Source organism: Anastrepha obliqua, chromosome 1 (genome assembly GCF_027943255.1).
Source record: "Anastrepha obliqua isolate idAnaObli1 chromosome 1, idAnaObli1_1.0, whole genome shotgun sequence".
Taxonomy (NCBI): domain Eukaryota; kingdom Metazoa; phylum Arthropoda; class Insecta; order Diptera; family Tephritidae; genus Anastrepha; species Anastrepha obliqua.
In genome coordinates, this window is record NC_072892.1 from 44,864,197 (window position 1) to 44,877,537 (window position 13,341).

The window sequence follows — 13,341 nt, forward strand, 5'->3', positions numbered from 1 at the left end:
TCCTTTGTATGTTAAACTGAGGTTTGTGTCATTTAAATAGCTCGTTTTTGCGCTAATTGGAGTGTTAATCACACAGCCACATCAATCAACCAACTAACCGGCGTTTGAATAGAATTAAAAAAGTACTCTTTTCAATATCGTACTTATACTGTTTTTTGTTTATATTGCCTTAAAGAGCCTTACGTTAAACAAACAGACACTGCTTTAAATCAGCGCCATTTGAATATGCAAATGCGTCCTACTTTTCGCCCCGGATTATCCATGTATTTTGACATCAATGCCAAGTGTAATAAATAAACCGTTATCATCGTTGTGAGTATAAATTTTATTGCATAAATTACTACTACAATCCATACAAGCACACACATACAAATATATGTATATATAAGTATGTGTAGATATGTTTTGTGCGAGTATGTATGTATATGTATGTGTATGAATATATACTTGATTTTTCTTTTTTTTTGACATTTTACTTAACCCATTTAAACATAATTTACACTTTATATAGTACAATAAAATCCTCTTGCCTTAAATCTACAAAATCTACAAATAAAATCAAATAAAATAAAAATAAAAAATAAGTGAAAAAATCATGGTTTGCTATGGCGACTGCCAACACAGAGCAAATTTCCCCCAAGAAATTAACGCATTAAAATAGGCATTCAACGAATTGTAAAACTACACATTGTACATACACAAATACATACATAAAAGTACTACTATCGCATTAACTTTATTTTATTATATATAACTGTTTAATTTAGGTAAATGTTTTTTGTTCACTGTAACCCTGTAACCGAAAAATACCATAACGCGCATTTCCGTGTGCTCCAGGCTGCACAGCCTAGCAGACCGATACACGCACATACACACACACGCAGCGCAGCCACTATGCATGCTCAGCCCTTCTTGAATTTGAGGAACAATATGCTGAGCACCAGAAATACCAGCACCCATATGGTTATCGAGATGAAGCCGTTATACACAGATGGTTCGGAGAAACCCCAACCGCGTTGTAGTACCGAACGCATGCTCTCGGTGGGTTTGGTCAATGGCAAGATAGTGGCAATAAACTTCAATACCGGATACATGCCCTCAATTGGCCAAATTATGCCGCACAACATTACTATTGGCAAGAATGAACCCATTGCCACATAGGTCGCAGTACGTTCTGTGTCCACAGCGCAAGCAATCACAAAACCAAAACACATACCACACAACCCATTGAGGAGGCAGAGACCAATCACTAGCCAAATGCTGCCTTCGTTGGTCAAGTCGAAGAAACCGAAGCTGACTAGTAGTACACAGGACATTTGCAGCAATACGACAGTGAATTGTGAGAGTACTTGGGAGAAGAGTATCTCGGGGCCGGTAATGCCCGCCACCAGGCAACGTTCCAACATGCCCTCGTTGCGTTCAATCAACATGGCACCTGATGTGATGGCCACCGATAGGAAGAAAATGATGGTCAATATGACGCCGGGTGCAGCAAAGTCGGTGAAATTCGGACTGCGTGTGCCGTAAATGGGATCTCTCCAGTCGATGGGTATACGGCCGATCTTCTCATTTAATTCACAGTCGCTGAGTATGAGTTCGACGAAATCGAAGAAGGTGTACTGAAGATCGCGATATAGCAATGTAGATATTTGTTGATCTGTGGATGGACGAGAGAGAAAAAAGGAGATTATGAAGTGTGGCTAATATTTGTGCTGAGAAAAGTTGAATATAAACATGAACACTTGTGCTCACATAACTAAGTCACTTTAACTTTTTACAAAATTCGCAATATTTTTCTTCAAAATTGTTTTTGGTAAGTTTTTATTCCATAAAAATATAGTTCATTGCAAAACAAAAGCCTTATAAATCAAATTTGTAAATATTGCACAAAATTAAATAATTAAAAAATTAAAAAAAAAATTTAAGCAAAATTGTCCACTTTTTAATCGGAATATTCGAAAAACTTTCAGGTATTCTGCTTTAAAAACCTTTCCGCCGCCGCAGCTGAATGTAGCGCTCTCTTTGTGGAGAAACATTAAGGCACACTCCTCAGCAAGCAGAAGGGGCTTCGCCAATTGATATTATTGTTGCTATTAAATGTAAGTTGTTTTTTGAATTTTTTGTTTTTTTTTTGTGTGAATGTGGGGTGCTTTTTTCAATGTAAAAAAACGAGCACTTTTTAGCGTTTTTGAATTCATGCTTTTCATACCAAAATTCAGTTGGCTATAAAAGTGCATACTCGAAAAGTGCAAGTTCGAAATTTTCATTAAAATGAATTAAATTTGTTTTAACTCTTTTTTTAATTTTGACTCATATAGATTTTTATAAGTGTGAACTATAATTTTTAAAAGAATTATTAAAATTGAATAAATCAGAACTTGCCAATAAGGCCCTGTGCTATAGTTACAGTTCGGTCCATCTTATTAGAGGCAATAATTTTTATGGGTGTTTAACTGAGCCCCTTCTCCTATTTGTGGTGTGCGTCTTGATCTTGTTCCACAAATGCAGGGACCTACAGTTTCAAGCTGACTCCGAACGGCAGATATTTTTATGAGGAGCTTTTTCATGGCAGAAATACACTCGCAGATTTGCCATTGGCAGCTGAGGGGCCACCGCTATTAGGAAAAAACATTTTCTTCGTTTTGGTGTTTCACCGAGATTCGAACCTACGTTCTCTCTGAATTCCGGCCACGAGAACGAGTTTTATGGAATAAAATGGTTATTAAAGGAAGCGTATGTGATCTGTTACCCAAGGTTTTCTGATAATTCATGTAAAGACTATACTTTCCCCGACAATAAACATGCATCAAAATATTATTCCATCTAAGTAAAATATTTCGCAGTACTTAAAGTTCAGCAGCTGTAATATTGTGCTTGACTTATTGGTTCACTTGAATGGCGGCGCTCATTTAGCCTACGTTATTTGCGCATTAAACCTTCTCAAAGGTATCGTTTTTGAAGCATTGACAATGTTTGGTCAAAAACTTCTTAATTCTAATAAAATGCGAAAGCCAAAAATTTAAAAAAAATAAAAAAAAAACAAATAATTGGCGCGTACACTTCTGTTAGGTGTTTGGCCAAGCTCCTCCTCCTATTTGTGGTGTGCGTCTTGATGTTGTTCCACAAATGGAGGGACCTACAGTTTCAAGCCGACTCCGAACGGCAGATATTTTTATGAGGACCTTTTTCATGGCAGAAATACACTCGGAGGTTTGCCATTGCCTGCCAAGGGGCGACCGCTATTAGAAAAATGTTTTTATTAATTTTGCTTTCACCAAGATTCGAACCAACGACCTCTCAGTGAATTCCAAATGGTGATCACGCACCAACCCATTCGGCTACGGCGGCCGCCAAAAATTTTAGCAGAGCGCAAAAAAAGACAAATCGAGATCGAGATGCCTCATTGAGACTTTTCAATCGCCAAATGGCCAAAAAGATTGGCCGAAGTCAAAATGTTGTGGATCGTTACGTGAAACAAGGTGCCCCCTATGGTAAGAACTAAAAAAGCAGAACTTCGATGGCTCTGACACTAAAGGAAACTCGCAAAGTCCTTAGAATTCCATCAAATTCCGCCATTTCAACAGTAAAATTCAAGAAATGGCAAATGTTGCAGCCAGCAAATCCACCGTTTGTAAAGCTATTCTAAAAACACGACGTCTGCAGCATAAAAAAAATTAGAAAAATAAACACTTTTGAATAAATTTCGCAAAGACGGCCCCCCCCCCCCCCCCCCGATTTTGCAAGCGACCACATGACTTGGAATTCTGCCACAAATAACGATCCCGGTAAATGCATGATGGTTGCGACCAACCGCTCTTTGTGCTTCTCGGTTGGGCTCGAAATAGAATTTTTTTCTTTAGCTTATGAAGCATATAGCCATCCCAGCGGCTATGTTAGCAATGGAATTACTACTTATGAAGATCAAAAATTATGCAAGAAATGGCATTTGCGAATTTGCGGGATTTGCATATTTTTCATTGGATTCTGAGGTTGTGGCATCATTGGCCCTTTTTCGAAAATGACACGGAAATACAATTTCGGCAAGCAGCCCATGCTGCAGAGCTTATTTCTTGTAGGCTGAAAGTGAAAATATGAACTTGTGTGTTCTTTGGTGTCAGTAGCTTACCACGCCATGCCGTACACACCATTAAATAAAGCACTCTTCGCGTGCATATTTCGGTATTCGTTATAATTAGCTGGCTTAGAGACTATGATTTGAATCTATTAGACTTTATTTTCTAGGATGCCATAAAAGATCAATGCCATATAAAAAAGACAAAAACGATTGGAGGTCTTTTGGTTCGAAAGAATAACACCGTCAATATCATTTTACTAAGATGGGCGGTACAGAAGCTCCACAAGCTACGTTCCATGCAAATATATCCTCCCTAATTCTCGTAAGTATTCGCAATGTATCTACGCACGACAAACGTCCAAACAATAGTTTCAACCAATCTTTATTATGCACTTAACTTAACCCATGCGAGTTTTTCATCTACGACAACTTTCCTTCGTGTTGAGGAATAATTTTGTAAAAATGTTGGTGTGTTTTTATAAAACTATGCAAATATCTGATGTAGGCATATCATCACCATCATTTTCTCTAATTCCAGGGGAGGCATTGGACCGAAAAATTGGGATATAGGGTATGTGGCAGAGATAGTACCTTACTCCGTAGGCAGTCGGACTATGTTAAAGGGTCTGGAAGAGCCTGGTTATCGAGAGGCATTTAATTCTTCTTCTTTGGCTCTCAGTGACACATTTCGGTAACCTTGTTGACTCACGGGTTAAGCTTGGTTAAGGACAACTACTTGGTTCACCTTGAAATTTTCAAGTTCTTGCGTCAAAGAGGGAATATGTGCGGTTACGGGGAGGCGACACAATAGGAATAACTGCGGAACTGCTTAGCTATTTTGTCCATCGGGGTCCTCCAACCACTGGTGAGCTTAGCCACCCAAGGATTGATAGGTCCTATTAAGCTTTTGTCTTGAGGTTGTAGCCATCGCCGAATACCTATCTGGATACAAAACAGAAAGCATGAAATGAAGCTAAACAGAAATCAACTCCCCGGGGGATAATCAATTATGCATGAATCGCCGCGCGTCAGCCGTAGGCACAAGGAATCTTATTCCCACTAGAGGTGAGTACATTTGGGTATTAATTTAAAGAAAAATACAAAAAAAAATTTTAATTTTTTCCCCACAATTATTCTTTTCAAAACTTCTAAAGAAGTGTTCTTCGAAATTTTTAGCCTTCTATATTCTTGAAAATTTTAATTCAACTGAAAAGCATAATATTAGTAAATTCGCATCTACTTTTATGAGCGTTAAAGAAAAATGCACCTTAGACCCATATCTATTATCCTCGTGTATATGCAGAAAAATCAGCTTATACAGCTTTTAACTATGGAACGGTAAAGTTAGCCTCGTGCCAAAAAAGGCTAAATAGGTAACCTAACGAACATCTTATAAGTCTCTCATGGTGCCCGTTCTAGCGTATGGCGCAAAAGCTTGGACGATGACAATATCCGATGAGGAGTGTTTGAGAGAAAAATTATGCGGAAGATTTTTAGACCTTTGCACGGCAGTGACGACAACTATCATAGGCGATCCGACAATGAGCTGATGAGCCTTACAGCGATATAGACATTGCGCAGCGATTAAAGATCCAGCGGCTACGTTGGCTAGGTCATGTAGTCCGACTGGATGCAAGCGCTCCAGCTCTGAAAGGTTTCAATGCGTTACGAGCTAGTGCTAGCAGAAGAAGAGGAAGATCTCCTTTATTTTAGAAAAATCAGATGGAGAAGAACTTGGCTTCATTTGGTGTGTCCAGCTAGCACGAGCAAGCAATGAAGTGGCGCGCTTTGTTAAACGGTAAGCGGTCATCGCGCCAATCAAGAAGAAGAAGTAAAGTAAGGAGTATATAATTTGGCAGATTCTAATTAAATTAATTGATTTTACTGTACTTACTAATGAATGTCATACAAAATATTAAAGGATAAACATTTCAAAGGTCATTTTCCACAAGTTTTGAGAAGGATCATTGTATGGAAAAGTTTTTTTTCTTTCAATTCTTCTTTCATTGGGTACCCATAAGTTTATTTATAATAATAATTTTTCGAATTCCAGGTCTAAACTCAAACCTTAAAAGCCTTTAAAAAGAAGTGCTGATGACAAGTAAAAAATGCAAATTTTCTACAATTAAGCTCTTGTAACGGATAGAAATCGAGTTTCTCACGGGTGTAAGAAAGTTTAAACTTGTTGCACTGTGTAATTTGTGATTCACATGTTGATGCTGTCCTACAAATATAGATGGCTAGCATTTGTAAGGCAGAGTAGCTAATATTAACTGAAAACTTTTTTTCTATCTCTTCATTTTTATGATCATGATCTTATTCAAAATCATGACATTTAATTTAAAAAAAATACTTGTATTTAAACCACCCTGTATGTTTATTTAATGCTACTCACTTGACATATCCAGGCGTACATTAACATCTGAAGCATCAATAGTCGCATTATCGGCATATCTTCCACTTTCCACGCGTTCGTTCAACGATTTCGTATAGTTCTGATCAAAAACCAATGCCGCCCAAGCATTGCCGAGACGCACATCTTCGTTGGCTTCGGCCTCAGTTTGGAAATATTTCTGAAAACGAAAGGTAATGTAAATTTCACATAACTACCAGGTTGAAAGCCTAGAATTCAGGCTAATTCCCTCACTCTTTTTTTGTCTCTCACTATGTAAATACTTTGCCCTAAACTCACCACTTCCATGCTTTTATTCCTCTTCAACAAATCCAGATAGCGGCAACTCAAATGCGTTTGATTACAACCCGGATAGACTGGACAAAATTGATCGATTACCATTTGTTCTGAGAGTTCACCGTTTGCGACAGCCACCTTGAGACCAGTTGGATCGTGGCCGATAGCATAGCAGAAAAGTACGATTTGCACCACCGGTAAAGCGACAATGAAGAGCATAATGCTGCAGAGAGAAAGGAAATTACATTGAAACATAAATCTAGAAAATTGAAAAATTGAACAATTGATTAAATTGTAAATCCTGTATGCCTCAACTCACCCCACATTGCGCAACATCCACAAGAAATTCTTCCACATTAGCGCACGCATATGATGCGAACTTATCACATCCAAGTGTTGCCATAGCGTTGCTTCCGATTCCTTTTCCGGCGGGAGTGGTAGTGCGGGCACCTCCAATGCCGTTATCGGATCACGTATCGCCGAGTTCATCGAAATGTTATCACCAAATTCACCAGAGATATCGGCCGTATTATGCTCATCCGACATGTCCAATGCTGGATTGGATATCGCTGGCACTTGCACTTGTTCGACAATTTCCTGTGCAATCGAAGAACGACGCCGCCGTCCCATATTCTGCATTACCGATAACTTCAGAAAGACCTCCTCCAGTGAGTTGGCATTGTATTGTCGGCGCAAAAAGTTAGGCGCCTCCTCGGCAAGCATGCGACCGCCACGCAAGAGGCCGATCTGTAAACATAAAGCACAAAGAAAGTTGGAGATAAAAAGTTTAGTTGGTCACTTGTGCAATTGTTTGCTGTTTTGTTGTAATTTCTTTTTTATATGAGGCGGCAGTATTAGGGACGTCAGTCCCGGTATCCCTTGTTCGTTTATAAGTCCCGAAATTTCCGGGATTTTTTGTCAGCACTCCTGAAATGTTCGGGACTTTCAATTTTTTATGAAGTACGGTGAACCAAAAAGAAACAGGGATACAATATTCAAAAAAAGTCAAATGTAAATAAATAAATAAATTGTTCACAGATTTTTAAGAAATCATTTGCGTTGAATATATTTCATTTGTAACTATTCAATATGCATAAGTGGTGTTTAAATATTAACGCTAACTCCATTTATTTAAGTGATAACGGCAATAGTATAATTTTTCAAAGCCAAATAAAAAGTGGAGCACCCTAATTTTTTAGCATATTTAAGTAAAATATGTATTCCGTTATGTTTTCTAAACTGAACTGCAAAAGTTAGCTTTATTTCTCACATTTTGCCATTAACGTTGAAAGTTTTTAAGAGTGAAGATTAATAAGCAAACATCGAGTGACTTAAAGAAACTTGTGGAGAAATACCATTCCGCAGGGAAAAGTGAGCGTCAAATCGTAAAAATTTTGAAAAAACCTCATTCGAAAGTATTTGCATAATATTTTGAAAAAATAAAAACCATTATTTAAAAAAAAATGGTACTGGAAGAGTTTCCAAAATTAACTCATATGTGACCAAGAGAAGGATTATACATTTAATAAACGAGAACCCGACAGTTTCTGCAGTTAATATTGCCAAATCACTTAAAAATTCGTCAATTTTGGACGTACATCCACAAACTATCAGAAATTTTCTGCACAGTAACGAATACAGAGCGTACACTCCCACAAAAAGTTCGCTAGCTGAATGAGTTTCGGAGCAATGTTCTTTTCACCGACGAGTCGAAATTAAACTTATTTGGGTCGGAAGTCCGCAGTTTTGTCTGGAGAAGAGAAGGTACAGCTCTTAATCTGTCTAATGTGGTCAGTATTGTGAAACATAGAGGCGAACATGTAATGATTTGGAGAGCAATGACAGCAAATGGAGTGAACTCTTTTTGTTTTATTGAAGGCACTATGACTAAAATAAATTATCTAGAAATATTTAAGGAACATATTCCTAAAACTGTGGAAAGACTACAGTTGCCAGCAACATTCACCTGCATGCACAACAACGACCCAAAACATAATGCGCGTAAGTTGCAATGGTTGCTTTACAATGCAAAAAAAAAGTATTACTCGTCCCTCCCCCCCCACGCCTCTAAGCAGAAATTAGTGCAAAGAGATACTGCACCAAATATTAAACCATGAATTTTAGTTTATTTCCATATTTTCATAACTGTCCCACTTCATGTTTGAGTTGTACAATGAAGTTATTGCTTTGTTTACTGGGAAACTTCGAAATAACATAAATATTAGAGTATCGGGTATTGTGGGCACCATTTTACTTTGATATTAATTTCTGTCAAAATAATCGTAATGGGAAAGTGATCTTGTTTTCTTTCTAACAGATATTGAATTATCTTTACATTTTACTGCAAAATATACCCTAATATGACCGTTTTCGGCTGATAATATAGAAACACTGAAACCACCTTAAAAGTTGATGAAAAGAAAAATGGTGGTTAATGTGGCCCAGGGTGTTCGGGTAAAGTGGGACACTAGATAAAAGCACCAAAACAATTGTAAGAGTTAATAATAAGCCAATGAATTTATTCATACATTTTTTTTATTTAAATTAATGACCTTCTTGGTTGACTCTTTGAAAAAAAAAAAATATTAAACTTAATACAAATCCACATTCTGTATAGCAGATGGTGGAAGTTTGAATTCTCATACTCTTGCATAAGTAAATCTAAAAACTTTTTTACATTTTCTTTTATGAAACCCATTGCTATATTAAAAAGCGATCCCATTGGAGAGCGAAAACTAAACTCATTTTGTGGGCCTGCGCAGGAATCCATGCAGCCAACCTTGCCCTGCACATTGCTTATGGACCGAAAATTGTTTGGCACTCTATTTCTATCCATCAACTGAAAAGCCAGGGAACGAATATCGTGTTTTGTGACGCCGCAAAGTCTTGATTTCATTTCTAATGTATATTTTACAAGATCTTTTTCTGTAGCTTCTTCCAGTATTGGCTTACGTCCAAGTGGGGTTTTTAATAGCAGGCTATGGGATGCATTACTCCTTGCCATTCTTTGCAATGTAAAACGCGGTACATCAAGAGTCTTTGATACAATGGCTTTTTTCATCATACCGGGGTCCCATTTCCTTATTTCTCCATTTTTGGCAAGTCTAAATATGTATAATTGGGAAATACAAAACAGGAAAATTAACCAGAATTAGGAAAATACTAAGGGAGTAATGTGGGCTACTAGTTCACAATGCCCGACGCTGACTAGCCCACATTAGACACTGTTCCACTTACAAGAAAAAAGTATTACAAACTTTTGTTTAAATAATTTAAAAAGAGTTTCGTACCACATTAAAAAATGCAGAATAGTTTAATAATTCTATCTGAACTTTCACACTCTAAAAATAATTACTTGCTGAAAAAATACCATTAATAATACCACTGAAAAACAAAACGACTGCACTTCACAAAATATTTTGATCAACTACTCGTCAGTAAAGAGTTCAATTCAAAAGACAAACAGCGTAAAACATACGCATGAATTTTAAAGTCCGTAAACAATCTTTCTAGTGCATGTTCGTTATTATGAAAAATACAGACGTTGACCACATTACCCGAATAGCCCAAAATACCCGATCTTACTCTATACTCTTTTCGTTTCTACATGCAATAAAATGTTGAATTCAATATTTTATATTGTCTTTTGCATTTTGAAAATTAATTGAACCGTTCTGAAGTTATAAAAAATTGAAGTCAGAATAAACAAATATCTAAGTTTATTTTTGGTTCACTGTATAGGAAATTGAAAAAGAAAATCCCCTTTTGTAGCGATAAAGTAACACTAAAAAGCACTTTGCGTTCACAACTCCTTTGCGGTAGGAATCAGCGTGTTCTTTGACTCTAAGGACTACTAAAAAATTAATATTCGTATTATATTACAATATATCAACTAATATTAAAATAATATGAGTGAACGGTCATCCACTTCCGATATGTATAAGTATATAAATAATAAAATTAAGTTTCGTCTTCATTATTTCAAGTTGAAACCATTTTACTGAAGTCATATCCCGAAACGGAGTCAGAAGGTTTCTTGACTAATTTTTAATATTTTGCATCAAGCTTTTTTCGATACACCTTAAACTATTTTATCAGATATGCTTGTACAATTAAAACTAGTTATTGTCTTTTGTTTGCTTGGTAAACAAGCATTATCGATCGTCAAGTGCCCACTGAATTGACCGAGTTATTTAACGAATTCCGTACGTTGGATCAGGCTTTTGACAGTGTAGTCTCATGCTTCCAATCGCATAAACTGGACTTGCCCATAGTTTATTCACCCGTACAAAAATTAACTGATTTCCACGATGTGCGCACATATCAAAAAGCAGCGGCCAAGTTCATGGAGCGCGCCATTAAGGCTGGTTTTGAATGCTGGTCGTGCCGACGAGCCAACACTTCTCCAATAGCGAACTTTGTACCGTACTGGGTGCTTTGGATCAGTTATATGTCCCAATTCAATTGCGCGAGGATAAACCGGCGGAGGCAAGTCGAATTAAGGAGCTTTCTGTTTTAATTGATACGCCTAAAGCTGAGTCTATTATCTAAAGGAGGATTTAGTCTTGGAATCAGGTCGAAGAATAGCGCGTGATATTGGTGTGGGTGATCCGGAGCGTATGTCGCCATTGCGCGTGGAAGTCTACGTTAACAGTGTACTCTCTTCAATGAACATGCAAATAGTCCAAGATGTATAGGAGCTGCAAGAGGAGTATCCACTTTTCGCTGCTGTCAATGGCGCTGCAAATCAAGGTCTCCATCATCGCGGTTGTATCATCTTTTTGGAGTATGTGCCACCGAAGCCGGCACGCAAGACTCTCATGCTGGTGGGTAAGGGAGTCACCTACGATACTGGCGGTGCCGATATCAAAGCTGGTGGTGTAATGGCTGGCATGTCACGTGATAAGTGTGGTGCAGCTGCTGTCGCTGGATTTATGCAGATTGTCAATGAGAAAAAGCCCGATGATGTGCACGTTATGGCTGCTCTCTGCATGGTACGAAATTCGGTAGGTGAGGAATTATAAATCTCCGATGAAATTACGCGCTGGTGTACGCATACGCATTGGTAACACTGATGCCGAAGGACGCATGTGCATGACGGACGCTTTGTGTCTCTCCAAGGAGAAGGCTGTCGTAGGCAAAGTGCCCGATCCACATCTCTTCACTATTGCAACTTTGACTGGCCACGCTTGTATTTTATTTATTATTTGTTACTTATATGTTACGAGAACTTCTCAAGCAATATTGATATAATTTTTTTTAGTAACTAAATCCCGGGACTACTCCCGAATTTCCGCGATTATAATTGCGGCATGCCGAAAATCGTGAATATAGAAAAATGTACATCCCTAATAAGTATTTGCACATTTTTTTTATTGCTAATAAAGAAATTAGTATATGCGACTCTTCAGTAAATGGTAGATGTTTATGCGCTTTTGTATGCGTGTGCATATTTTTTTTTGTTTTACTTATACATACATAAATGTTAAGTCGCCTAAGTTTGTATGCCCTGGCTTGTTAGCCACTTGCGGTCGAGTAAACTTTGTGATAAACCACATTGTACAGTTCTGCTTGACCCCAGCCGCAGTCAATTATTTTACACAACTTCAACTCGACTATCAATTTTGGTCAGTCAGTTGGACATGAAGTGTACGAGGGAGTACGCAGGTGTATGTATGTATATGTTGGTGGTCACTATGCCGCCCTTCATTTCGGTAAAGTAGGATTGGGGGGAAAAAGTTAACTTTTGAGTTAGTGAAACTCAGTAGCAACCAACTGCCACACATGCGCTCAAACTGACATCACCCCCTCTGCTATTCAACAGCAAAACAACGCAGTGCAGATTTTGAGAAAATTTGTACAGTGATTAAACTTAATGAAATTACTGTAAATGAGAACTGTTTGAAGGAGCGCGCATTATGAGCGCTAGTTAAAAGGTTTCGCGGGGTTTTTAAATTAGTTTTTAAAATACCGAACGTCTGCTGAAAGTACTGCCAAAAATGCTTTGTTTCGTTATTAACTTTGAACGATTTTTTGTCAATGATCCAAGTATTTTGAAAATTGTTGAAAGTTTTTCTGAAAATTGGTTTATTTGCGGGCTTGAGTACAATAAAAACTAACAGGAAGTGATAAAATTTAGAATTTTTTTTTATAATTTAAAGATTTATTAAACGTTGAAAGTTTTGGCATAGAGTGTTTTTGAAGTGAAATTTATTGACTTTTATTTCCTTTTTAACTTTTCACAATTTTTTTAATTTGTTTGGTATATTTAAAAAACGTTTTTTTGGTAGAAAAGAAATCATTTTCACTTTAGTTTTGTGAAAACACAAAATTTTTCAAAAGTTTGGGACAATTCTATTTATTTTTTAATATTCGAAAAACTTTCTCACTCATAGTTGTTTATTATTACTTTTTTTATTAAAAGCTGAGATTATTCTAGGTAATCCCTGCAAATTTAATATAAGTAAATCAGTGAAATGGACTACGTATCATTGTACGCTAGCGGTTCTGTAGAGTAGTATTTTACATTGATTGACTGAACGTCTTTTTATACAACTCGAGGAGTTATGGTATCCCA

The 13,341-nt window shown here is 37.2% G+C and overlaps 2 protein-coding genes across 2 annotated transcripts in view; one reads left to right on the forward strand and one right to left on the reverse strand.

Moving 5' to 3' along the window:
• Positions 1 to 307: 307 nt before the first annotated feature.
• The window catches only part of LOC129250349 (ABC transporter G family member 20), a 45,245-nt gene continuing 32,211 nt past the window's right edge, over positions 308 to 13,341 (reverse strand). Inside the window, exons 5-8 of the mRNA XM_054890000.1 lie at positions 7,084 to 7,511; positions 6,768 to 6,987; positions 6,471 to 6,648; positions 308 to 1,657 (exon numbers count right to left, since the gene is read on the reverse strand). Coding sequence (XP_054745975.1) covers positions 903 to 1,657; positions 6,471 to 6,648; positions 6,768 to 6,987; positions 7,084 to 7,511 — 1,581 coding nt within the window. The 3' untranslated portion in view covers positions 308 to 902. The remainder of the gene's footprint in view (positions 1,658 to 6,470; positions 6,649 to 6,767; positions 6,988 to 7,083; positions 7,512 to 13,341) is intronic.
• Positions 11,145 to 11,798, forward strand: LOC129236238 (putative aminopeptidase W07G4.4). The gene has a single exon (XM_054870498.1). It carries the CDS (start codon positions 11,585 to 11,587, stop codon positions 11,786 to 11,788), a length of 204 nt encoding a protein of 67 aa, XP_054726473.1. The 5' UTR covers positions 11,145 to 11,584; the 3' UTR covers positions 11,789 to 11,798.